Source organism: Eucyclogobius newberryi, unplaced genomic scaffold (assembly GCF_026437365.1).
Source record: "Eucyclogobius newberryi isolate DKJ021-1_F unplaced genomic scaffold, fEucNew1.0.hap1 SCAF_15, whole genome shotgun sequence".
In the NCBI taxonomy this organism is placed as follows: Eukaryota; Metazoa; Chordata; class Actinopteri; order Gobiiformes; family Gobiidae; genus Eucyclogobius; species Eucyclogobius newberryi.
Genome location: NW_027315779.1, coordinates 16,119,257 through 16,147,035, shown reverse-complemented (window position 1 = coordinate 16,147,035; position 27,779 = coordinate 16,119,257). Strand labels below are relative to the sequence as shown.

The window sequence follows — 27,779 nt, the reverse complement described above, 5'->3', positions numbered from 1 at the left end:
TATCTGCAGCAGACACTCTCCTCTAACAGTAGAGGCTCCTTGTCCCACCCCTGAAGCCCCCCGCCCTGCACCGCTTTGAGCCTGACCAGAGCCTCTGACCTGCTCACACACACACGCACGCACGCACGCACACACACACGACCAGATGGTGCGAGCGGGCCATAGTTCATCCAGCCATTACCGGGGGAGGAGGACGAGTGACTGCTGCTGCTGAGGTCAAAACACCAAACGTCTTCATCCTGGACGCCATGATGCTCACAGGTAAACTTAAAGGTGGTGCAGTGGCTGATGGGAAAAGAGGAAAAGTCCAGCTGGGTCTTGTTATGGCCCCGGTGTGGCTGGGTCATTGTTTGGACGCAGGTTGATTGTTTGTTGTGGGTTGGATCCTCATGCACCACGTTTGAGGAACACACAGTGGTCCTGACAAATAAACAGTCTTTCCACCAGACACACACTTTCACCTTTGCCCTTCAGCCTTTATCTCCCTGCTCCAGAAATGTCAAAAATGTCTTTACATTTTACTAACGATCGTGGCTCTCTTCCCTGACAAAGTATGGTCTAATGTCTCAAAATAGATCTGCCTGTGTGTGTTGTGTTTGTGCCAGCCCCAAAATGCAGACGGACACAGTTTACTCAATTGCATTATCTACAGCGAAGGCCTCGGTTATTTACATACATTATCATACTGGGACTACGGGATGTCAAGATTATTTGGTTCATTGATAATCGGAATCAAAAAATAATCGTGAGAATTATGCGTTATTTTAGTTCAATCAATTAACCCAGAATGTAAAAAGCTTTTATATCTGTCTGTTTATGTGTATTATTAACTTAATAACTTTACTTTATTATTCAGAACGTTTGATTTGATCAGACTGGTCACAGGCTAGAGAAATTCTTCTAGACAGTGTGAAAAATAGAAAATTAAAAAATAATAATTGGTTGTGAATAAATGTTCTTCACACAATAATCGCAAAGCTAAATGAATGGACCATAAAATGAACCATAAAAAGACAGTCACTTCTTACCCTGGCTTGGAAGATTACACTATACGTTTCTGTCTCTTTTTGCAGTCATTTTAATCGTTTTAATTATACATGATATAATCGCTATTCTTATTTTGCACATCTCCAAAATAAGAACTGTGACATTATTTATTTTTCTATATATATTCCAATTGGGACAAAAAATTCGATTATATCCGAATTAAATACTTTTGACAATACTATTTTGCTAATGAGATAAGACCAAATCCAAGCAGTGAAGCCTGTTTTCTCACTCAACTTTCACTCCACAATTCTGCCTGTAAAGCAATGTTCACATTTCTGCCACAGTGATGTCGCCTTGACTTGCTGCTGTCCATCGTTGCCTCTTTGACAAGGGGATGAGGAGGGGTTTGTGGTTTGTGTGACAGAGAGAGAGAGAGAGAGAGAGAGGAGGAAGAGAGAGAGAGAGAGAGAGGAGGAGGAAGAGAGAGAGAGAGAGAGAGAGAGAGAGGGGGGGGCCGGCCTTGGTGTGATGTTAATGGAATCGAATCAGCGCAAGCGGGGAGGAAGCCCAGCACAAACCAACCTGCCTCTTGACTTAACAACAGACTGACACAGAGAGGCACCGGCTCGGATCGGGAAAAGCGCGTGCCCTGACTTCCTTTTCGTCACGTTTTGTTATCATTTCAGGAGGAACCGCTGTCCGGAGGAGCTGAAGAGAAACTCAGAGTGGAGATAGATAGCAGAAAAATGCTGTCATGGGGAGAGCAGGGGAGGGCGCTGACAATGAGGAACAGGATGGATCGCGGCAGGGTCGTCCGGAGCTAAAATGTGGAGGTAAGTCCATTCTTTTCGTTGTGCTTTTTGCTGTAGCGAGACGCCGTCCAAGCCGTCCCCGTGTCCTCATGCCCTCCTTTTCTGATGGTAATGATTTTGGATGGACGGGCCGGCAAGCGCATACCTCTGCGTATGCCCCCGTGCACAGACACAATGTATGAGCTATCAAATACTGCTCTAGCTTGTCCTCTCCCCTGCCTTCATGCCCATTGTGTAGCATTTAGCACATTTGCATCTGTCAGCAGGATGACCCAGTGTCACATTAAAGATTAGGTGCACATGCTTTGGATATTACAGCATCCTGCACCCCTCAACTCCCCCCACACACACACACACCTCCAAACCTTTGTCGCATTTCATATCCCCCCCATCACCACCACCTCCTCCTCCCCCGACTCTCACCCCCCACATCTTTGCTGTCTTCCTCCATTGTGCCGCGTCCCCACAGCGAGCGACACAAGCGGCGTTATGACATGCTAGAGCAACGCTGCATGACTGGGAGACGACAGCGGCGGCGGCGGCGGCGGAGGGGGTCAAGGTGGCAGCAGGCGTGGATGCTTGCTCGGAGGGATGCTAGCAGAGAAATCACTGACTGAAAGGCGTAAGGAAAAGGGAAAGCAGGACCGTCAGTGTAATAAAAAAAGCCACGTTATGTGCTGGTGGCGGCCTAGGATTTGAGTGGGGAAAGAGGACCGCACACGCCACTGTGCATAGAAAATGATGGTGTGATGGTGCTATTCAGGGGCTGTTTTAAGGCTGACACCAAAAAAAAGCGTCTTTTGCATTTGTCTCTGCCCAACATCAGTATCACCAGCATCCTTCAAAAGCCACAATACAGAGGTATACATGTGCAATAGGGACAAGCAAGAACAGTAATATTTATTGCACAAGACTGTTCAATTCATCTCTTCCAAATTGACTGCACTCTGGTTGACATTGGTAATATTTCCCCCCGCAGATGAGGCGCTCTTTGTTGTGTGCATGTGTCCTGGTGGCCGTTGGGCAAACTGACAGAGATAGGGTGATGTCATCTGGGTTGATTTGAGATGTCGGGCCGGCAGGTGTGTTGAGGAGAAACGCACCGGCTAGTTTTACCTCCGCCCGCTCCGCGCTCTTCATCGGAAACGAAGAATAGGCTTGTCAGGCGCTCACCTCTCGAGAAAGAACTCCCTGACATAATGGTGCTAACAGTATGCAGCCCGCTCCGACAACACTACAAAGTCAAACCCGCTCTGTCATCAGCGGCGCGCATCTTGGAATTAATTAACAAAATCGGTCTGAATATTAACGATGATAGCTATTCCCGCTAGCGTCTCGGCTGTTTGGAAAATTGTTTTAATAAGGAAAAGTTGTAGTGCTCCTGTGCCCTTATGTGCACTTACCCATTGCCGTAAAATTGAAGTCAGACCTCCGGCAAATGAGTAATTCACAGTCAGTGCCCACGTTCTGTGTAAAGTACTCACTTAGTAACACTTAGTTCCTATTGATTAACGAAATGAATATAAACTGTCATATAACGGTCACATGTGTTGAGCTGTAAGATTGGAGGTACAACTGATATTTTAATGAGATTGATTAATGGGTCTATTGTTACGTCACACGCCATTGATATGTAAATGAATGGTTACTACCTGGACAAAGCCAAGACAGACTTTTGATGAAATAGCTCTTTTTACTGATTACTTAATGCCATTTATCTAAGATCGTTGCATTGTCAAAACTCTTTTAGTTGTCCTGCAGAGCCATTTAGGCCTCTGTCCGCTGTCCCACTTATTTAGAGAATGTCTCACTTTTCCATTGATGCCACATGAAAGGTATAGAAGTGATTGTAAAACCATGATAACATACATTATTTTGTTCTTTGAAATATGCTGGCACCTCTGTCTTTGCGTTACAATTGATAAAAACAGAAAGAATGTGGTGTTATTGCAGTTATTATAACCACATTCAGTAAAGTGTTCCTATTTTTCTGCAATTTGAGGTGGTCACCCAAGTCTAATCTTTGTGTGAAAATTAAGAAATGCATTTTAAAGTGATTAAATAAACACATTAACATCTAACCTTTAAAATATGTGTTTTGACTATTCCCATTTAGGAGATGAAAAGCTTTTACTTACTATGATAAAAAATAACAACAATATACTGTGCAAGCTATGGGTGATCTCTATTTGCAATTAATATTATTTTACTAATGTTATGTTACATTTAAAAAGCGAGTGTACTGTTAGCATGTATTGAACCTTTGCTCTTAGTCAATCTGGCGACACAACTGTCTGATATACAGTAGTTGTCCTGTCCTCTAAGAGCTTCCTGTGGGACTGTCCCATCTGCAGAGAGGCAGAGGTAGATTTCAGATCAATCAGCTTTCTTCTCTCCTGCAGCAAACTTGAGACCGGAGTCAGGATGGCTCAAGGGTACTCATCCACTATGTGGTCTGTGTTGTAAAGCAATCGCTGCTTTATACTATCCAAGGCTTGTGCAGTCGTTGGAAAGCAGGGCTCGTTTTTGTGATGTTAGCAGAGGGAGTGCAGGTGGGGCAATGCTCAAACTAATGATGATTTATTGCCGTAGACGTACAATAAAGGGTGAACAGGTCCAGGCGGATCTTCTGAAATTATTTCTACTTTTACTTACGTTTTCCTCCTGCATCTGCTGAAAATTATGTGGTCTGTGTTTCCCAAAAGATGTTTACCACGCCTCAGGTTTGACAAATAGCTGACAAGAGTCAACAAGAGTCATTACCTACTGCACAGAGGTGACAGCAGGAAGCCTAACAAGCGAACTGCAGCTGCACCATCCAAACAGACTGACCTAAGCTTTAAGTGAGCCTTTTCAGAGTAGATTTAAACATGAGCAATTTATAGGCAGATCTGTCTCTGGTCTGACTCAGTGTTTTTGGATGTACTTTGCTCATTTACACAAAAGGTTCCCTGTGGGTCTATGTGTGTGGGCAGAGGGACAGGAGAAGTGCTCTGTTTTGGACGTGAGGATGTTGTAAAGCCTTCAACAGTCAAACCTGCTTCCTGTGGCTTGTCCCAACAGAAACATCCTAGTGGTCTCTTGAGAAGATGCCTTTTATAGGCTATGTCATCACTTTAACTTTTAATATTTATTGTGTGACAGAAGCTAATTAGTCAATACCCTCGCTACGCTACAGTTGTGTAACGATTCTGCTGTATTTATGTGCCTCTAAATGACTCATCAGTTCTACTTTCAGCACAAAACAATTTCATGTGTTCAAATTTACACCAGCAATAATATTCATAACCAAGACTGTTTGGTAATATACTGAGATGAAAAGGCACCAACTGGGATATAAAGAACACGTTGAAGATTACCCTGGAGAGAAATACATTATTAGAGGCAGTTTAGATTGGTGAGATATTGCTGAGATATCAGATACTGTGTGACTGAAATTGAGTCAGATATTTTCAATAAGGCGGTAATGAAAATAGTTTTAAGAAATGAAGTTCACTTTTACAGTAGCTCGTTGGGATCAGTGTTGGCTCTTTCTTGACCACTTGAGTATAAAAATCTAAAAGCGCCTCTTCAGTGTACCAGCGCAGCTCATTGTCCTGAAACACAAAGTGTCCCAAGGTTATGTCATACACAGTATATATTAAACCATTAAGCATCACTGTGGCTCTATCTCATTGTCTGCTACTGGCCAAGTGCACTCCAGGGTATTCAGAGCCTCTGAAAGCCAAGCAGCATTCAGCCATTCCTCACGCCAGAACATGGAGATACAGAGAGATCAGCACGAGCCAAACCACGTCGCACTGGCAGAACAGTAAATCATACCCTGAGTGAGAAGGCTTTTCCTGTGATGTAGTAAACTGGAGCATTTAAAGATCCTGTAATCAAACATGACTTTTCTGAGCTTAGAGACATGTTCTCATCAAAACATAGCATACCTTGAGTTGTGATGTGTTTGAGTAATCCAGCATTAAAGGTGCGTTAACACTTCCTTCCTTTTGGTCCTGGTTTGGGCTCATTTTAATCTCAATGTGTTTTTGGTTGGATTTTGTTCTATCTCTTGCTTTGTCCTGGTTCAGGTCTAGTTTCAGGTTTAATCCAAGTTTAGTCCCAAAGCACCTCAAGTCTCCCTCTTGAGCGCTCGAAACACCCTTCCTCTTGATGTCTTCTGTTGTTACTCCAGAAGTGCTCCTCCGTGGTTTTAAAGTCCATTCCTCTTCTGCGGACTCATCAAATTGGCTTCACACATGGTTAATCAACTTTGATGCGAGCACCTATAATTAATTTAGCTGGAATAAAATGCCCTCTGCTCAACATTTTGCATACAAAAGCATCAAGGATCAGATAGATAACTTATCTAGATACTGGTAGATACATCATTAAAAGAAAACTTAAAGGTGCACTGTGTGTAACTTTTCTGGTCAGGGTTCAACACCTGCTCATCTCCATAGAAATTGTATTGCTTTGACTGAAATGTTCCACAGTACGACATGAAGCTTATAGATCTTGCAGTATATTTTTTGCTAAAAAAACAACAACAACACAACTTAAAACATGCATTCTTCGCTTGAGTGGTCTCGCCTCTCAATTAGGTCTATGCTATTAATTGCATTTGATATTTATGTCAATTATTACTCTATTCAATTACAAAAATGCTGTAATCAAACATACAATTTCTTACCATCTGTTCATAACCATTCTAAAACGTTCATTGCATAGAAGTAATTGCTTGAAATAATCGTGATTTCAATTATAAGTAGTTAAGTTTAATGCTATACTGTGGAACGTTCCAGGCAAAGCAGATACATCTCTGTGGAGACATAGTGCATAGGGCACCTTTTAAGCTAATATATCACAGCTTGAATACGCATAATATTAATAATATCCCATCTACAGGACGCTACAGTTTCATGTCGCTTAACAGACAAGAGTAAACTGCCTTTTCTTTCACTTCAGTCATGAGACAGGAAGTAGACACACAACCTCAAGGCCTCAAAGTGAACCAATCAGGCGGGACCAGTTGTGATGCACTTCCTGATTTGTGGGCATTTAGATACTGGAGACACACATCTCACAACTACAGCTATTTCATTTAATTTTTTTTTGCACAGAAAATATAGGCGCTCCAAAAAACCCTGACAACCCAACAGCCAATGGCTCAGTGAGTCAGGGCTAGTTCACACGGTGCACAACTGTATGACGCAGTTTGTGTGTTTAAGCAGAAGTCCGAATCCACAGACAAACAGCTCTGACCTGTTCCTTCTTTTACGTGATTAACCTTTGCACACAAATACACCATTTCTGCTACAGGCTCCAGAGTATTTTGCTCTTTCCTGTGAAGCACATAGTTGGCATTTTGATGCAAAAACCTGCTCTATGTAGGTCACAAGGTGCAGAGATGTGGGTGCAAATGACAGGCTGCAGTGTTCAGGTGTTCAGATGCAGTCAGTGATCTGTGTTGTTTTTTTGTGACCAGACAGACTATTTTAAAAACAATTCAAAATCATCTTAAAGCTCAGCGAACTCAGAAATCCAAAGTATAAACTATTATACTAATACTATTTCAATTAATAAGGAGAAACATGGGCTTTACCACATCTAAACTTGAATACAAACTTGAATTAAATATCAAAAACTAAATAAATATTTATTTCAGACTGGATCAAGCAGTGGTATTTCTTTAAGATTTGAACAAACATAAAAGTGTGCAAACCAGAACTTAATCTTCATTGACTCCTAAATACCTCCAGTTAATATTATGTATAGACTGGCATGGACAGTATGTAGTAAATATCACTACAGTGCCCATCATCTTCATTATGTCACAGACAGTACATTTGTTCAGGTTATTGTACAAAAGCAGACAAATAGTAGTCCATTTCAAACTAATGCTAGTATTTTGTGTCCACTTAAATCATAACTGAAATGTCTATTTTACCTTATGAGTCATATCAGTGGATAACCTTCAGGATGTATCAACTCAAAAGATATAACAATCTATTAGATCACTCAAGAAGAAAAGCTTCAAATGGTCAACTTTGGACATTATTTCCACACTCTTATTTATCTGAAAACGTTATATTATCCTGTATTAGCTCTTTCACTTAGACAGAAGAACACACATTTTCCACTTACTTAGTTACTCTTGATTAGACAGTAGACATTGTTTAGTTGTGAAGGAGGCCAGTGTCTTTTAAGTCAGATTTCCACTGCAGACACACAGACCGTCTTTTCTCCCTCTGTGCTGCTGCCCTTACAGTCCACAGAGGAGTTTGCAGAAAACTGTTGAGCTCCACATAATAGATACAGTTATAAGTCGAGGACCACTCTCTCTCTCACACACACACATCTCAGAGGGATGGACACAATTTCCTGTCACTGACAGATGTGATACAGTTTTGTGGAGTCAGCCAAAAAATGGAGATACACAATTCAAAAGGTTGCTCACACTTTACGTTTGCTCTCCTCAGTCGCTCTCGTAACGTCATTGTCACACGTACAGGATGTGGCAGCGCTTTGGCAGCTCACATGCTTCATGTCCTGGCAAATAACAGATCAAACAATGGATCATGTGTGTGCTTTTACTGTCGAGTGCAGATTAAAACAATGCAGAGGTTGGCGCATGCTGAGGGGAAGTGTGGTTTTATTAGAGACAATAGTGTAGAAGGATCTTTTTTTAAGCTGCTTCCTCTTTACTAAAGGGAGGACTAACTGGTCATGTGGTTGTTATGAGAAGCCCTTTGCAAAATTTGAGTCACTTTAGTTTGGTCAGACATGACCTCAGCCCTCACGCTTTACTGTAACAAAACTAACAGGTCATCGCAGTAAATCTCCACCAATGGTTAAGCACAAATAAGACATGAATAATTAAAGACTTAGTAACTGTCACTTCCACTGGCTCACTGATTTGAATTTTTTATGATTTTAGAAGAAGAAGAAGGAAAAAGACGAGGAGAAATCATGGGCATAGATGTTTTATTCTTCTATTATGATGCGGCAGCTTGACCCCCACATGCGACCATAACAGTGTGGCCATACAGCTCCACTGATGCAGGCAAACACTGCTTTTCATTCATGGCCTCTAGCATTTTATCTTTCTAGATGTTTAGAGCAGTGATGCAGTGTTTTGGTAGATTAATTGGTATGTTGTGGCATCTGATTTATAATCCCTAAGTGGTCTCTAGATGAAAATCTGCTCGTTTTATTTGTCAACAGCGTGTAATGAGTGAAAACATCATGGTAACTGTTCACATGTAAAACAAGCATTTTCCTGGGAATATTTGTGGCTTCAGTGTGTAGAGTAGAGCTTTTTTGTGGTCACACCTTTTGGTAGAGCGAGTAACTGCGTGATACAAAGCAATATTTGTTGAGATTTAAAACACCTGCTGTTTATCTGGCACTTGTCTCCTCTTTGATTCAGTGAACTGAGGAAACAGTACCATCAGTGAACATGTGTGTCTTTAGGGAGCAATAAATCAGGCTTGCATTTGCCAACAGTATCAATGAAAAGACAGATAAAACAGATCAGAAAAAGCCAGTGTGCTGCAGTACTATGCACTTAGTCGCCCCTGGACCTGGCCCAATTCACTGTCCGCAGTGTAAGGAGACCAGAGCACTGCACTGCCAACATCCAGGAAGCCAGCAGCAATGCCAGCCATTTGACACAACTCACTTTTGAATCAAATCCAGTCACATAAACTTCATATTTTAAAATGCAGTGCAGCGTCATGTTTAGCGGAGTATGGGGATGCAACCTGATCTTCAGTGTAACAGGGTTTTTGAGGGATCAATAGTGAGAGTGAGAGCGAGCCAGGCTTTAAATTTCCCCAAATCAATCACTGTTAGGAGTTGATTTAGACCCTGTGGTTTGCAATTGGAAAAGCTTTTAACTATGAGGAGAGACAGCGACATTACAGCAGTGCACTCACTCTGATCTGATGTTAGTGACGCCTGGTTCACTTTCTGACAGGAAATAATTTCACATATGAACGTGACAAAGGGCATAATGCTTCCATCTGCCTCGTGAATATGTGACTGGTACATTTCACAATGTAGGGTTTTTGACACATCAACCGCAAGGAACAAAGCAGTATTTAAAATGTCCTATACCTGATCAAATTTGAAACACCAGTAGCTTCTAATCTTATGAATCTGTTTTCCAATAGATATAGCAGTATTTAATATTTCGACTGATGATGGCACTTTACCTAAAGACTTCACACCTTGAATCTACAAGTTACTTATTTGTGCTATACTTAGGTATGGGAAGTGTTGAATCAAAATGATTACAAAACCCATCCTCTTAGGGTTCAAAAGTCAGTATCTCGCCTGTTTCCTGATGCAGACTGCATCAGACTTCACTAGAAGCAGCTTTGTCCAGGTCAAGTAGCACACATAACCATGTTTCATGTTTTAGTTTAAACTACAGCTGGGCAATTAATCATATTTTAATCAAATCGAGATCTAAAAGCAAATCGCAAGCATTGTTTTTTATTTTGTTGACTACAGCCAGTCCTCTTTGTGTGTTAAATGGTATTAGAATTTGTATTTTTTTTTTCAGAGATTTGATTTTTCAGATTTTCTTGCCTTTCTTTGTTCATTCACCTTATTATTGAAATTTAGATCAATTAATACAATAGAAATGGGGTAATAATGAATTTTTTTTATGTCATATTGCCTAGCCCTAGTTTAAACTTTAAGCTTAATTGAAAGCCCAGTGAACATTGCACTTAGACAACCTCTGCCTTAGATCTATCCTTGTCCTAAAAACTACCAAAGACCTCATTAGCTAAAGATGGCTTTCTCACTGTCCTGCGAACTCAAAGTAAATTTAAGGCTCCCTGGTAAAAACACATTGGCTTACTGTCACTAAACATTACCACTGGCCTGTGTTTGGGTTTCACTGGGGCAGAGCACACACAGAAGCGGATGGTGTCGCTTAAGAAATGAGAATTGTTCACCTAGGGTTGTCAAAAAATACTGAATTCACAGATATAATCAATATTAAAACTCGAAGCGAAAGTTCATACTAGTGTCAATAGTAGAAAAAGATCCCATTTCGCAACTGAACTTTTCTTGACTAGTCTTAGATCTGCCTTGCTCTAAATCAGTGTGCAAGACAACATTGTACTGCTGATTGTAATATTGAGGAGTCCATTGGTAGTTTGTTTATTTTCTTGAAAAAACAGTTTTTATTTAATTGTACTTTAAGTGTGGTGTCGAGATCTTTCTCAAGCCTTTTCCTTAGTATTGTAATCAACACTACCTTGGTTTCAGCTTGTCCGCATTATTATTCATATATATATATATATATATATATATATATATATATATATATATATATATATATATATATATATATATATATATATATATATATATAATCAGTCTTTATTAAGATGGCAAACAGGGCAGGCAGAAAACTGGTACAATACAATCCTTGACATAACTATATTTCATAGTTTGGTGTATTGTTTAATATATAATAGCCATCTGTTTTAAAATTGAGGTTATTACTTTTTTTATTTACTATTTCTCTTTTTGACTCCCATAGCCAACGATCTGCTTCCTTGTGTGCTGGGCTTTCTTTTACTAAATTAACTGTATTTGCTTATGAAGGGCCATTTTGAAGCTAGATTGATTTAAATTAATTCTATAATAACCAAAAACCATGGTCAATACATCTATTAACATGGGTTGCCGTTGCAGTTACACTCTTGTTGAGCTTTAAATTATGTATTTCCTGTATGAAAAGTCATTTAATCCCTGAGTGTTGTAAAAGGGTTGGGATGACCAGTCCGGTGGAGGGTCAGGTTTCTGAGGATGTGGTGGGACAGGGCTGTGGTCCAGGCAGCGTCAAGGTCATCCATCCTGTCCATCCACGGCTGCCCAGGCCTCACAAAGACCAACAGGAGGCGTGAGGTACAGTGAGAGTGGCTGCAGAGCTGAGAGGAGCTTCCACACTGTGCAAGTTAAAAATAATTCAGCTCTCTGGACACTGGCCTTCTGTGGACTTACTTCTGGAAATGAAGCAGCAGTGGCATAAGCGCACGTAATCTTCTTTAGCGTTTCAGGAAAAAACAAAAAAAAAAGATTAAATTGACTTCTGTAATCTGGGGGGACTTTAAATAAAGATTGTCTTTTAATGAAGCCACGCAACATTTTGAGTTATTCCATTGTTGTGGTTTCTTTGAAATTCATACGTTATATATCAAAATTGTCTCTCTCATTTGTTAGAAACAGGGGAAGCTGCAGAAAGGGCATTCAAAGGCTTGGTGAGAAAACTGATCCTCTTGTGGTCACTGGTATCTATCGTTGCAAAATTGAGATTATATAACACATAATAATAGCAAATAATAGGCTTCTGGTTATTATGGCTGACCTCACACAGATATCAAACATTTTACTGATATTTAATGAGCATATTTTTCTGGTCTTGTTTTGATAATGTATCGAGTAGTGACATTTTAAATTGTGGTTTACCAATCGCGTACAGTGAGACGCAAATGCAAGAGGAAGGGACATGTATTCAGTTCCTCTTCACTTTGTTCTGCTTGAGGCACATCAGACACTCGCCCGCAGTACTGAAGACTGTCTGTGTGCAACCGGTAGCAGTAAATACACCGCCTATATCTGAGACACCTGGATCAGTGAAAGTTTTGAGCGACAATGGTAAGAACACCTCAAGATTTCACATGCAAATATATATTCTTCTTTTATATATCTTTGGGCATGTGCTTAGGTATGTGAGCAACTGCAATCAATATACAGTATAAGTGTAGTGCTTTCACAAAATAACCTCTTCTTCTGTGTCACTTTGGCAGAAACTTACTTGGGCATTGTGCACGAGTTATCTGAAGTGCTGCATGTAAACTACTACTATCAATACATGTAATATTACCGTCTACTTTGGCTACTTTTACCACCGTCACTAATACTTCAATATGGCTTGACTTAGACGTTGATCTACTTTTTTGATCCACAAGGTTTATTAGTGCACAGTAGTTCAATTGTACATTCAACAGTCCTAAAAACACAGTTATAATGTCAATACTAGTGATTAGAAAGGTTATCATTGCCGGAAATTTGATTTTAAGAACGATGCTAATTGTGCATGTTGGATTTGCAAATATTATTTGTATTGTTTTCCCACCAAAAAAAGCTGTTACAATGATACTCCTGTTCACCAGTGGACAAGGCCTGTCCGTTGATGCATAGGAACACCAAACACGTTGTCATGGAGACTAGGGTTTACTGGGTGGGGGTCTTTGCAATATATAGGATTGGCACAAAGGCACGGACTAATATGTGTCAAAGTTCACACAGCAGAGATGAGTTTGTACCTTTATAACATGTTTATTTTCGTTTTAAAGAATAGCTCGTGGCCAATAGTTTTCTCGATACTCCCACATTTTCTTTCGTATGACTGAATTGATCGCTCACACATGGCTTCGAGACATCGCGATGCTGCTGCGTGATGGTAATGATTCGGCAGAGGGAAAAAACACATTTGTGCGGTGTGGGTAATGATGTTTGCGAAAGGTTCCCAGAATGAAACATGAGCAGGGTTTTAATGCAGCAGTGTAAGGCTGGCACCACGCAGACTGTGCTCTGTGTCCTCCAAGTGTCAGATAAATGTAGCAGAGGGGGACAAGACAGCTCCTAGAACGACTCTCCCCTCCTGCTCCATCCCCGAATCATTTCTATATTTAAATGGAAGTGTTGTGAGGTTTAAAAGTCGCATTAGTGTTGTGAGGTTTAAAGATCACATTAGGGTTTTCATTTTTGAATCTGAAAAAATGTGTACATGCTTTTAGTGTAACTGGTGGAAGCGGAGGGGACAGATTGGAGTCATCGTGTGCTCTACTGTGCTAAATGACATATTGTTTTGAAGATAAACACTGATGAATGATTAAGCTTGAAGTATTTGTATCTCAAAGTAAAAATGATCGACAATAACAACTTATGATTTGTTCTTGCGTTATTATGCTCTGTCTTTATCTCAAAATCTTCCTCTTGCTTGGTCTAAAATGTAGTGTTGATTCATATCAAAATCAATCATTTGCTCTTGACCTGTCGCAGACCTTATCTGAATTGAAAGCGCTCTTCCTCATTTTATTAAACTTCGCTAAAACTTGCACAGTGCTTCATTCACAATTGTAGTATTAGAAGTAAGGCCATATGCAAATACTACATTGTCCTTTTTAAATATTTACTTGTCAGTTTACCCGCTGCTATGGTTAAGAGCCCTGCAAGAGTGACGTAAATGTCACTGAATGATGTGGCCATTCAATTGAGACTATGAAATATTGCGTGCCTCAAAGGTTAAGCTGTTGTTATTAGAGTTACAGCCACACTGTACACAATAGATAATCTATGTATAACTTTCATACAATGGTGCTTTCACACAACTGCCTGTACTCCTTTGTTCAATGCCAAATTAACTCAAATGCAATAGAGGCTAAACTCTAATAGTTGTTTCATTGTGATTCTCTAGCAGAAAGAAGAATTTAAAATGTAATGTCTTAATTAATTTAAAGGTACATGTAACTTCAACCTGCTTGTCTCCATGGAGATCTTAGGGTGTTTTGTGGAATGTTCCACAGTATGGCATTATACATGTTCATCACAAGAGTTTTTATTGATTAAAAATGGGTTTAAAAACATGCATTCTTATTTTTGAGGAGGGTCGCCTCTCCACGGATCTGACCTATAGTTTGGCAAGGTGGCGTGACCTGCTTGTCTCCATGGAGATAGAGAGGTTTAATGTAATAGAACACTCCACCAGAAAGGTTACATTGTGCATCTTTAATAAATTTGCAACAAATAAAAAATAAGTGCATCTTACCAAACATATACATTGTTGGCATTGTTATTATAGTGCTTCAATAATGTTCATCTTTTATTTTATTTCTGAATATAATACTATTTAACTAGTTCTGGTGATGCTGGCCCTTCAATCCAATTGCAAGGAAATGAACAGAAAGTGAAGGAAGGATATGAATGAAACAAAGATTTCTTGTGACTTCCTCTCTTCAGGCTGCAGAGCTTTATCTATGCGAGTGTCTGTTCTGTCTAGCGTTTGTTTTTTTGGCTGCAGCTTGCACCAGTGCATCTGCTCATGAGGCCGCAAGCCAAAGAGAGTCAACAGATAGCACAGATGCATGAGAACGGGCAGCAGACAGGAAGACATATCTGATTGAGAGCTGTTAAAGGTTTCGCCTTTTGTTGAGTGACATCAGTTTTGATTATGCAAAGATAGACACTGGTTGAAGTAAACAAAACAGAAGAAATTGCATCTGAAGCTTTTGAAAGTAATATTGTTCAAAGAAGAATAAGAAACTTGTCTATGGTTGGCATGTGTGGCGTTTTCTTGTTCTCTTTATTGGCAGGAAAAAACCCTCCCATGTGTTCATTGTGACTTTGTGCCAGGTGGATGTGTGCAGGATATGTGCTGCCGTGAAACTTGAGCAAGGTTTTGACAGAAAATCAAAGACAAGTACAAAAAAGTGTTAAGAGGGCAATAGACATGTCATGTATTTCGTTTTCTGAAGCATTGTGGTTGTTGTATGAGGATCTTATATCTGAATTAACATGAATCTGCAATATAATTACTTCCACAGCTCCACAGTTTGGAATAAACTTGCATCTTGCATTTAATAAACTTGAAAAAGAGGTTTCAATCTCAATGGGTTCTTACATTCCAGGTAAAGCAAGCAGGTGTCTTCTGTCGGGGGTTGACTGACTTCAACTAACTCTTGAGGAACAAATTAACCCCAATTAAGCACAATTAAGTAATACAGCAATTACCCCTGAGTATCTGTGAATTATCTGAGTAGTCAATGAGGGAACAAGTGGAGCCAGCAATTCATCTAGATGCATAAAAATGAACAGTATATCAACAATAATCTTATGTGTTCTTTTGTGTTTTTGTTTAGGTGCCCAGAGGACAAAAGGAGAGCTGCAGTGCACACGATTAGATCCCACGTCATGTTTGATACAGACAGATTCTCTCCTGCTCAGAGGCTAGGGAAGATAGATGCTCTATGATGAGAAGCTACTGGAAAAACTGGAAAAGTACCTTGCCCCTGCACATATGCACGCCCGCGGGACCCCTACAATGAGTAACACCTCCAAAATTTTTCATTCTCACTTCCAGACTCAGTAGTTTTGAGTAAGAATTCAAGTCACAGAGGCATTTGTGGCAGCGCACGGATTTCCAAGTGATTTAAGTGGTGTGAAAAGGCTCTATATTCGTCTCACGCTGCGGTTTTTGCCTTGTGCGTTCCCATTTTACAGCCGCACCCTAGAGACAGTGAAAGCATCAGGAATTATTTAAGTCTGGAGCCAGATTCACAGGCACAATGCAGTCAGATGACCTCTTCATTCGCAAGTTCCGCCGCCAAAACATGCGCCCCCCCATTGCCACTGTAAACTTTGACCCTAAGAGGGATGCAGGTGTGGTGGAGTGGCCCCCCAGGAGGGAAGGCAACGGGACAGAAGCAGACACTCTTACCCCAAGTCGGGTGGGGTTGACCCTGAGAGCTGTGGGCAGAGGACACATCATGCAGAGGAGCAACAGCGATGTGACGTTAGGAGACCTGGACTCATCCGGAAAGGCGGGGGGCAAAGCGCTGCGTGTGGAGAAGGTGGGTGCAGGGGCGCAGGGGGATTCAGGTTTGCTGCACAGGGAGTACGGCAGTCTATCTTCTCTGGAGAGACAGACACAGACACCAGAGCCCAGCACAGAGGAGCAGGGCCCGCTTAGTCCAAACGAGCTGCGTTTTAAAGACCCCTTCCTGCTTTTAGGGCTCCGTGGCAACCCCCCAGTGCCCGATGGGTTCTTCAAAGGCATCTCTGCTTCAACAGGAGAGTTCCCAAAACCAGCCAAGCCTCCAAAACCAGAAGGTCTCACAAAGAAGACCAAACCCACACCTGTCCCACTACCAGCATCCTGTGACATTGTCGGCGGGGCCTGGGTGAGAAACTTTGCCCATTATGACGTTCAGAGCATCCTTTTTGACCTGACAGAAGCAGCCACAAACAGAGACAGCATTGGGCGCAAGAAGAACATCACGTCTGGAGCGTCAGCCGCCTCTCAGCTCAGGCCGCTGTCCCAGGGCACCTCATCTTCTCCGGCTCAGGGCGGGGGCGCTAATGGGGCCAATGTGGACGATCCAGAACAGTCACTTCTGTTGGATGAAGGGGATGGTAATGACAATGAGCTCCTGTTGAGCTGCCCACATTTCCGTAATGAAACTGGGGGAGAGGAGCAGGTGGGGCTGGGCCAGTCCCAGGGCAGACAGAGGCCATGGTTGAGTCTGAGGACGCCAAACGACGCTGTGTCCGTCTTGGAGGAGCCCAGAGAGAGCAACGTCCAGCAGCAGGGCAAGAGCAACTACTTCATAGAGCACGCAGACCTGGGAGCCCACTACTATCGCAAATATTTCTACATGAAAGGTATGTGCCACAGAGCAGAACACTTTCTTATAAAGAAAAAAATGTCAATAATTATTATGCTTCCAAACTATAAAGATACATTGACGTATGCATGTTTAGATTTGGAGTTATGAGTGATTGGTGTAGCTATGTGCTGTATTATTTTTTGGAATCTCCAAGCAAAATTAAATAAATACATTTGCTATTTTTCCATGGCAGATCATCAAAACTTCTTTGGGATGGATGACCGTCTGGGCCCTGTGGCGATTAGCTTCCGGCGCGAGGAGAAGGAGGGATCTAGTGGAGCTCAGTACAATTACAGGATCATCTTTCGAACCACAGAGGTAAATGTGAAGGCCAAATGCAGACTGTTTCACTGCCTGTTAATGGTTGGTGGAGGTGTTAAGTAAACACCCCTTTTTCCAGATGAAAACTCTGCGAGGCTCTATCCTGGAGGAGTCTGTGCCCTCTGCTGCACGCCACACCACCCCCCGAGGTTTATCTCCCAAAAGACTGCTGGAGTTCATCATGCCTGAACTCAACCTGCACTGTCTGCGCCTTGCCTCCAACTCGCCCAAAGTCAGGGACACACTGGTCAAACTCGACGAACAAGGGGTCAGTGAAAATAAACATTACAGGCAGGCTGTACTGAGGTCTATAATCTCCTAGGCTGTCTAGTTAAATTATACTCCTGTCAAGGCTACATGCAGTATTAAATATAAATCCTATTTAAAGAGATTCATATGATTCACTTTTTCCATCCTCCGCAGCTGAATTTCCAGCGCAAAGTTGGCATCATGTACTGCAGATCGGGGCAGAGCTCAGAAGAAGACATGTACAACAACGAGAGTTCGGGGCCAGCGTTCGAGGAGTTCCTGGACCTGCTTGGGGAGCGGGTGCGGCTCAAAGGCTGGGAGAAATACCGCGCTCAGCTGGACAACAAGAGTGAGCTCAAAACACTTGCACACCCATCGATGGGCTCTGTCTCACCTTGTCACAAATATCCGAAGGGCATCAGTGCACCAAAGATAACTGTCTGTAATCTGAGTAATGCCTGCAAAATAGCATAGTCACTGCTGATAACCTGCCAGCTGTTTACCCTTCAGCAGACCACAGGAAATAGGACAAATGGAGATGGTAAATGATGTCTTTTTATGTCTTTTTCAGCTGATTCAACCGGAACGCACTCACTCTACACACGATACCAGGACTATGAGATTATGTTCCATGTGTCCACCATGCTGCCCTACACGTCTAACAACACACAACAGGTAAAGCCAAACCATGTGCAGTGAAGACACAGTTTGATATTTTTCTCCAGATTAAGCTCAAAAAAGGACCTTCATGGTTACACTATAATTATGAAAAAATATTGTGAAAAATGTTCTTGATGAAATATTCATGTTTAAATTTAGAGAGAGGACTTGTAAATGTGCTGAAGTAAGTGTATCACATGCACAATGTAACGTTTCCATTCACCCATGAAAATCTTTTTATTGTTGAGCTGCTTTCATACGTTCATAATTATTTTAGTGAGCTGTATCTATTTTTAATCCCTTGTTCTATTCTTGTTATAGTTTAAATTTGTCTCATATTGAGTGACTGTTTTATTTTCAGCTGCTGAGGAAGAGGCACATCGGGAACGACATTGTGACAATCGTGTTCCAGGAGCCTGGCGCGTTGCCCTTCACCCCTAAATCCATCCGCTCCCATTTTCAGCATGTTTTCATCATAATCCAGGTCCACGAGCCCGGCACAGAAAACACCTACTACAGGTCAGCACTATAGCACAATAAATCATGATTTATGTACCTACAATAAAAATATGTATCTAAAAAATACAGAAACTGCATATTCATTATTCCATTTATTACATTGGAATGTTGGTACTTCAACAACAATAACAATATTTAACATTTACAGACTAAAATTCTATGTGTTATGGTTTATTTCAGAAATGACAATTGTGATAGTAAATCCCATGATTGAGCAGTTTGGTGGCTGATCAATAATTCTACATAAATTGCATATTTGTACCAGTTTACTTTACTTAATCTACTCCAATGGGAGTTGCAAAAGTGTCACATTTATTCATCTATAGATTTTATGTTGCATAAACATAACTTGCTCCAAAGCATGTATTGATTCTGTAACATATTTGTGTGGACTGTGGAAGTTTCTAATTCTGGTCACTACTTGTTTACTCTGAAAACAAGACAGAGACAGATTGAATGCACTCACTCGCTGAACTCACTTTCTCAATCTCATTTCTCTTTTGCCTGTTCTGCTCAGGGTGGCTGTGACACGCTCTAAAGACATGCCATTATTTGGCCCGCTGTTCCCCAAAGGCGCACGCTTCCCCCGATCCTCCGCCTTCAGAGACTTCCTCTTGGCAAAGGCAGTGAACGCAGAAAACGCAGCAGAGAAGTCGGAGAAGTTTAGATCCATGGCCACCAGGACGCGACAAGAATACCTCAAAGATCTGGCAGAGAATTATGTCACCACCACACCTATTGATTCATCGACTAAGTTTCCTTTGCTTTCTCTTGGAGGGAAACGAAAAGACAAACAAAAGGGCGCTAAAGGGGCAGAGTTACATAGCGCTGGGGCTCTGGTCTGGGCAGTCATGGTCAGCAATGGAGACGAAGGAGAGGCTGAGGAACATAGGCTGCCCTGTCTCCTGGGAGTGTCCGCGGAGTCAGTGGTTCTCATTGAAAGGTGCACAAGAAGAGTGGTGTTCAACTGCTCCTGTCGGGATGTGATCGGCTGGAAAGCAGTGACTGAGGTCAAAGATGGGGGGCCGAGTTTGGATATCTTCTACGAGCGAGGGGAGTCGGTGTCCATGAGTGTCCCGGAGGCGCAAGTGGAGGACATAAAGGAGGTGGTGCAGAGACTGGAGGTTAGTAAACATGGCCTGGTGAATAAAACCCAATGATGTAAAGATGAAGCAACATTTTGTTCTTGCTGGAATGATTTGATTTAGCCTTTGTGCAATATTAGACTGCAGACACATTAACAGAGTTGGTGGCACTCCAATATCTTAACTAATTATTGTACGGAGAGGAAGAGCAATCATTTTTTCATATTGAACTTTATCTCACAGGGCCCATTCTTACTTTATTACAATATGAAGCTGTAGCTCATCTGGAACTTTGTTTTAACTTTGAACACTGTAATAATTATGAATTATTTGTATTTTCAGTTACTAAAACCTTCATATTATGATTTTATACAACATCAATTGGAAATGAATTACTGACCTAAATAAATATTTGAACATTGTAATTCTTGCATATAATTTACTTGTAAGAACATTTTGGGATTTTAAAGAATCTCCTTAGAGAGTAGGTCTACTGTGTATTTATTTTTCCCGTAGACACAGCCTAATACATTTCCACCTTTCTAAACCAATCTCCTCCTCAGCTGGTGACCCGTGGTTGCGAGGCGCTCGAGGTCACCCCCCTGCGTGACGGCGTGGGTCAACCCGGTTTCCTGATGAACGAGGAGGGCTTTGTCACGGAGCTGCAGCGCTTCTGTTATGCGGAGAGCGGAGGCCTGCAGCTGTGGGCCCGTGTGGTCCGCCTGTGCGGCCACTCTTTGGTTTATCTGACCCTGGAGGAGAGGACCAGGCTGCTCCGGACCGCGCACAAAATCCACATCACCGTTATCCCACCGGATGAGAATGGAAAGCCTCGCAGGTAGGCAGGGCTGGAGATAATGTCAACACAAGCTTTTAAAAGACCCCTTTTTTAGCACCAGCCCTCAGATTAGTATGTTTTAAAGAGTAAGAGTAAAACTAAACATTTATGGCTTATGAAGTAGATCTATCTATTGATCTATACCTATTTGAATAAATCATTTTTGTTTTTTTAATAACGATGACCATTTAAGTGGCAATCTTGTCCCAATAAATACTCTTCACTAAAATGCTTTTCACTTAAACACAAGCCCAGTCAATGAAATATGTAATTGAAATACTTTGTAAATCTATTCAATGCATTTTTCTGCATAACTTTTCATGTCTCTGGTGAAATATGGGTGCCAGCGCTAATGCTTCTTTTTTGTTTTTACGTGTAGAAGTTTCTCAGAGCTCTATCAGAAGGCCATCATGGACGCCGAGTGTAAAACTGGAGAGAGCCAGTCTGGGGAGGCCTGGGTGCTGGACGAGAGGGAGGAGGCAGAGGATGAGGACAGGGTCATCCAAATGGAAATCACTGAGATTGATGCTGAAAATACAAACGAGCAGCCCAGCGACAAAACACAAAGTGAAAAAAGTGAAGGATCGCTCCTCATACTGCCCAGTTTACCGTTGTTACGGGCAACATCCCTGCAAGACCCGCCAGCCAATCAGAGCCATGACGAGTCCTCCGCACAGCTCACGCGCAGCTTCTCATTGGAGCGACAGCCCTCCTTCAAAGACACATGTGATGGGTACGATTTTATATTTGTTTAATGTATCTAAATTAAATGTCAGTGTTATTTTAAGAGCGTAGTTGTGCTTTTAAATCATCCGCAAAGATTATTTCTTGTTTTCGAGTCTTGCTATGATGAGCTACAATATACAGTACTACCAAAGATTATTCCAATTTATTGTATGCAGAGTGACTTAAATACTCTCCAAGAAAAGCCTAAATGTTTTACAAAGCCTGTTCTACCACATTTTCGTACACTTTAACAGCATTTTTCATTTTGCAGTGATGAGTACGACTATGACCCTGTGACGATGGACGATCACATCTATGAGAACGTGGGAGAGCTGAGGGATGCGACTCCTGATCTGATCCTGGCCGCCAAACCTAAAGTCCCACTGGAGGAGGAGCAGGTGACAGCTTGCTTAGTACAATTTCCTCCAGTCAGTTTGTGCTTTCTTGTTTACAGTTGTTGGTTCCCTTGTTTTGTTTTCAGTTCCTGGGCACTGCTTTTGGGGATGACAAAGCCTCTGCCAGTGACGGTTCTCTCACTCGGATGTCTTGTATTGACCGAGCCGAAAGAAATTCACGAGCCCTGAGTCTTCACAACTCCATCACAAAAAGTACGCGCCAAAATATAAAACCCTTTAAAAGATTGTAAACAGATATATTTTAAATTCTGGAATGGAGGCAAAAGGGAATTGGAACATAATGTGATTTCAATGGAGAATCTTTGTTTAACTTCAGAATAGTAATAATAATAATAGAAAAGGAAATGAAGGTGTTTTTGGCAAATGAAAACCACTCGGAAAAGAGTGTGAGTGCTAGAGACTGTTAGCATTTGATGGAGGCAAAATTGTGTTTTTATTTTTCACTGGGCAAATGCCCACAATAGTTTTTATTTTATCTGCAGTATATTACATACATACCACAAATTATACTTTTTGGGAAGCAGGCTATAAAACACTGTTGTTTCATCATTTGTAATAGAAAATAATTCCTACCCTGGAAAATACAAAATTGTAGCCTATTTTTGACTTAGATACATTTTGTACAATTAGATCTTATGTTTCATTCATTTATCTTCCAGTCGCCTCCATTCTGGAATTTGATATTTTATTGACATAGCATTTTGAAAACAACACATTGGTAGTAATGTTCTGCTTTTGACTCTTCTCTTTCTGGGGTCAGTGTCAATATAGTTTTCATTCCATTGTTTTTTAAGCATTTAACGATACTGGTACTGGAATCAGAAATAGTGGCTTCTAACCCTTTTTGACACAATTCTTTTATATTTATGATTATATGTTAGAAAGTGCACCAGTCAAGCAAACAGTACCCAAACCCTATATAGCCTTAATGGACAGCTAACCAACGTCCTGTCACACTACAACAGCTGACTCCTCTGTTGTGATGTCGATTTGACACAATTACACATGCTTGCAGATCACCTCAGCTCAATGTAACCTCAAAATTCCTCTCTTCCCATCTTTGTGCTCTAAACCTCTGCTCATTATCCTCTGTTGCTTTCCCTTTGTCCTCTTCTTTTATGTGCACTGCCCCTGTCCCACTAATCTAATATGAGCCCTGCTCCACTGCCACCCCCTGCCAGCGCCCAGATAAAAGCAGGACAGATGGGAGGTGGGAGGGGTGGAGTTAGGCAGCCCCAAATTAAGGAACCCCTCTTTCACCATCTGCTGCTCCTCTGCTGGGACTGTACCAACCTCATCATTTAACCACCTCATGCACTAACACTATCACGATCATGTTTGCGTTGGATTTATAGAGCAGTGCTACATTCTACCCTTTGTTTGGTGCATGCATAAAACATGAATTACTAAATGTATTCATCTAATAATTTATAAATGTAGTTATAATGTATCATTATATTATTACTGTGATTATATTATGTATATAAGTTTTGATAGTTCTGTTCTTTTTTAATCAAATTTCATCGGACCACATTCGAACCTTGTACAAATTACACTATGCACTAATTAATCTTTAATGGTCCGCATAATCTGCAATATAATGAATGCCTTGATGATCTGAGTGTATTTAAAAGTAAAGCAGCACTGCCATCTTGTGGAGACTTACTGTTACTGTCACTAGGCTGAGCAGCCGTGGCCCCATAGTTAAACTGCAGTTACATGTTTTGTCAGTGGATGGTTGATTTTGTCTGGTTATGATCATACCACACTTCTTTTCCAGTCCTCTCAGAGACGACAGACTCCACTGAAGAGGAGTGGCAGTCCATCGCAGATCTAGCCACAGCCTGCCGCAGCATCCTGGAGGCACTGTCCCGAGAGGGTGAGGGCATTCAACACTTTTTACATGCCACATTTAGTCAGTTTGTATATAATTTGAGTATCTTTTGCAGATCGTAAAGGTAGTGATTCATCACTGTCAGGAGATCAAGATGGGAAACAAAGAGACTCAAAGTAAGTGGCTTGTAGTTATCACAAGGTGGATACCTCTACAGGGGGTGTCTGCTTCATGCGCGCTGCTCCAGAAGTCTTACAGGGCCAAGGGCTGTGCTTGAGTCTGTCAATGTGATGGACAGCCTGACCAATCAAGGAAATTGCCTCTGTGCTTTGTTCCACATAAACATTAGAGTGCACGAGTCTAGATTTATTTAAATTTATTTACATCCTGAAATGTGAAGTCGGCCTTTAATAAGTGTTTTCTTATTGCAGTGACTCTCCGGGCCACTTGGAGGAGAAAGTGTCGCAGCTTGAGTCCATGCTGAAGAAGCTGCAGGACGACCTGCAAAAGGTGCTCTAAATTTCATGAACACTTTTTTATTGTAATATTTATTTTAACTCCAGTCAGATCAGAGAGTAATAGTGTAAATTGTTCATATTCTCTCCTGACATTTGTAAATATGATATAAATATGACAATACTGTACATTGAGTTTAAATGTATTTAAATGTGAAACTACTGTCATGTTGATAAATCTCACTCCTGCATTAATGTTTTCTTTTGAGGACATATGCGTCTACATTCAGTAATCTGTTCAGAATTTGCCTACTTCATTACTGTGCCTTATGCCTCCAGAAAACAATAACAGGAACTATGCAACACTATACAAATGTCCATGATTCACCCCCATACACTCATCATGTTTATCAATCTACTGAATGTGTAGTGGCAGCCTAATGATCTCAGCATCCATTCAAGTGAAACCTTATATGTCTGTGAAATTAAGTGTGGATGTCAAATGCACCTGTGAAGCTGGCTAATACCATTATTTTTATCACAATAATTATTGTCACTAATAAACCCGGGAGACTTGTGCACTGGTTGTGGGTTATTTCCTCACTACACTGTTGTCCGTGTGTTTCTTCACCTCTGGAGCTCTGTCACTGCCCGTAGCCTGCTACAGCCTTCTGAGAGACAGCTGTTGTTTTGTGCGTGTGTGTTGCAGGAGCAGGAGGACAAGGCTGTGCTGCAGGCTGAGGTGCAGAGCCTCAGGCAGAACAACCAGCGGCTGCAGGAGGAGTCTCAGAGCACAGTGGCCCGCCTCATCAAAGTCACCGAGCTACTGTGCAACGTCAACAAGCCCTGTTAGCCACTGTTAGCCCACATACACAAATCAGAAACATGCAAAACAACAGCGCTCTCCACACAGACAGACTGTGTGTAGATGGTTTTACACAAATTCTCAGTGTGTTCTTTTAATACTCTGAAACCAGACCCGCCTGTCGGCGGCACGTATGCAAATGTGTTTAAAAGACATTGAGACATTATGACCTTCATGGACTGACCACTGTGCAGCTGTGCGCTGCGGTATGCTCTGTCCGAGTGCTTCTCTTAGTAAGTGTGTGTACGAGTGAATGTGCATCTCATGCTGTAACTGCTTCAAATACTTGACAAGCTATTCTCATTAGCACCTGCAGAAAAAGTGGTAATTAAGACACTGTACAGCATGTGTGGTGGTGTCTTTTGAAATGACCAAAAGTGTATATAGAAAGTATATACTGTAAATGTGAGAAAATATATGTGAAGAGTACATAGTGTTGGTATCTTCTGCGCTGGGACTTGAATTTAAGACAAAGTATGTCTTGTGAGGATGTAATGATGCTGATCTGACTGGCTTCAGAGTGAGCTCTGGTACAGATCTCTGACCTGTGTGTGTTGAAGAATAGCTACTATATTTAATAACTGGACTTCAAGAGAGAAATGTGAAGAAAAAAAAGAAAAAAGGTTGTGACTGGGTGCATGCTTTTATCCAGCAGTTTGATTGGACAAGATTACTAGAGATAAGGAAGAGGGTTATGCCTCTCCTGCTGGCACAGATGATAGCAGGATCGCCTGTAGCTGTTTCTCTTATCCTCGCTATTGTAGCAGCCATACTGTAGAGATCTGCTGGCCTGAACCACAAACATGCCACTGGGCAGCTTTTCCTTCAGCTGGCACATAGCTTTAGGTGTTTTTAGTTCAACACCTGGGACTGATAGTGAAATTCAGATTATTTATTTAGTTCAATGTATGGCGAGTGTCTCTTGTGATGTGAGTGGTAGCACTGAGGGCAAATCTCTTACCACCTCATGATGATGTTGTGTGTTTAATGTCATTTCTGCACTTTTTGTAAACGCTGGACTGGCCATGTTTGGTTGAACTTATATTTAGGATCGTCCAGGTAACTGCGTAAATACAGCAAGGTGGCTTGTCTCACCTTTTACACCACCTTACCTCACCTTTTCTGTGTCCAACTTAGAGGTGTTTTATTATCTGTGCCAACAAAAACAAAAAGAGACTCAAAAGTCCTGGCAGCTTTTTGTGAATTGAACTGACTCTGACAAAGGGATGCCAAAACCTTGTATAAAAAAAATAATAATTTAAGAGTTACTGTGAATACTTGGTACCAGCATAATGAGATATATCAGATTAACTTATCAATCTATTTGTGTGTTGAAGTATGTATAAGCCAGACTGGCAGGATGCATATACAGACCAAGAAGCGTTCTGGCTCCAAAATTTGAAATGGTGCATAAGACGAGCCGTTTAACTTTGTCTCCTGTATAGTAATTTAGATTGTATACGGCTGGTCAAAGCATGAGAATGTGCCAAGCAACTTCCAGGCTCTCTTGTATGTGTGTGGGTGTATGTAAAAATGTAACTTATGTATCATGCAAATATGGATTCTCTAGTGAGGGAAGCAATGTGAACCAGGAGTGACAAGTTTTTATTTACATATCCTATGTAAAAACGGTCTCAACACCATTAGGTACGCCTTAAAACGTGCATCAGATCAGCATAGACTCCAGTATTATTATACATTACTGGTTATACATGACTGTGCCTACCTGAAGATCTAATGTACGGTATGTTACTCTGCTTAGTGAGCTGTTTTTTTTTTTGTCTTTGTTTGCACTTAACTTGGTTTTGTGGCACATAAAGTATTCCTTGGTCTCCCAACTTCCACAATGTGAGGGAAAGTGATCGGATGAACAAATATGAATAATAATATTGATGATAAAAATAGATGAGTTGTCTCAGTCTGTATGGTTTGAGTGTGTTTAATGAAAAAGAAAAACAATATCATACATTTACAACATAAATAAGAATCTTTCAGGAAGTTTATCTCCATGTAGAGATGATTGCTTAGCTTGAGATGTTGAGACAGTATTAGCATAGGGACTCACAGCGTCTCTCATGATACAATACACAATACATGGCTCACAAAACATGAATAACCTGATATGACCATTTTTAAATTGCATACAAGTTTCCGCAATTATTTTTTTACAGGAACATGTACATTTTAATAACAATATTTCTTTGTAAAACCATGATTGGCACAGACTTGATTTTAATAATCAAAACTTTGAACAAGTCAAATGTATTGCATAAAAAAGTTTCCTTTTTATAAAGAATAAATAAAGTAAATTTATACTGTTTTGCTAAATTTAGTCATTATCACGATGTATAGATGGATTTCCCAATGTATTAGAACATCCCTACACAATATGGTATTTAATTTATCCATCTTGCTTTTTTTTTCTTCCATTTACAGCTATTTTTATTGATCAAAAATACATTGTGAGCGGTGTCGCCTCTCCATAGACCTTACCTGTAACTTGGCCTAATGGCTTCTCTCCATGGAGATAGTTAAATTAAATGGAAAA

The 27,779-nt window shown here is 41.0% G+C and overlaps 1 protein-coding gene across 1 annotated transcript; it reads left to right on the top strand.

The window, feature by feature from the left end:
• The first annotated feature begins 140 nt into the window (after positions 1-140).
• sipa1 (signal-induced proliferation-associated 1) lies at positions 141-27,135 on the top strand. Its single transcript, XM_072446288.1, has 17 exons — positions 141-261; positions 1,677-1,823; positions 15,737-17,258; positions 17,457-17,581; positions 17,664-17,852; positions 18,008-18,182; positions 18,405-18,508; positions 18,855-19,012; positions 19,530-20,136; positions 20,661-20,935; positions 21,315-21,668; positions 21,933-22,059; positions 22,143-22,269; positions 23,858-23,956; positions 24,027-24,087; positions 24,343-24,421; positions 25,076-27,135. The coding sequence occupies exons 3-17, from the start codon at positions 16,163-16,165 to the stop codon at positions 25,217-25,219; spliced, it is 3,720 nt and encodes a 1,239-aa protein (XP_072302389.1). The 5' UTR covers positions 141-261; positions 1,677-1,823; positions 15,737-16,162; the 3' UTR covers positions 25,220-27,135.
• The last annotated feature ends 644 nt before the right edge of the window (positions 27,136-27,779 follow it).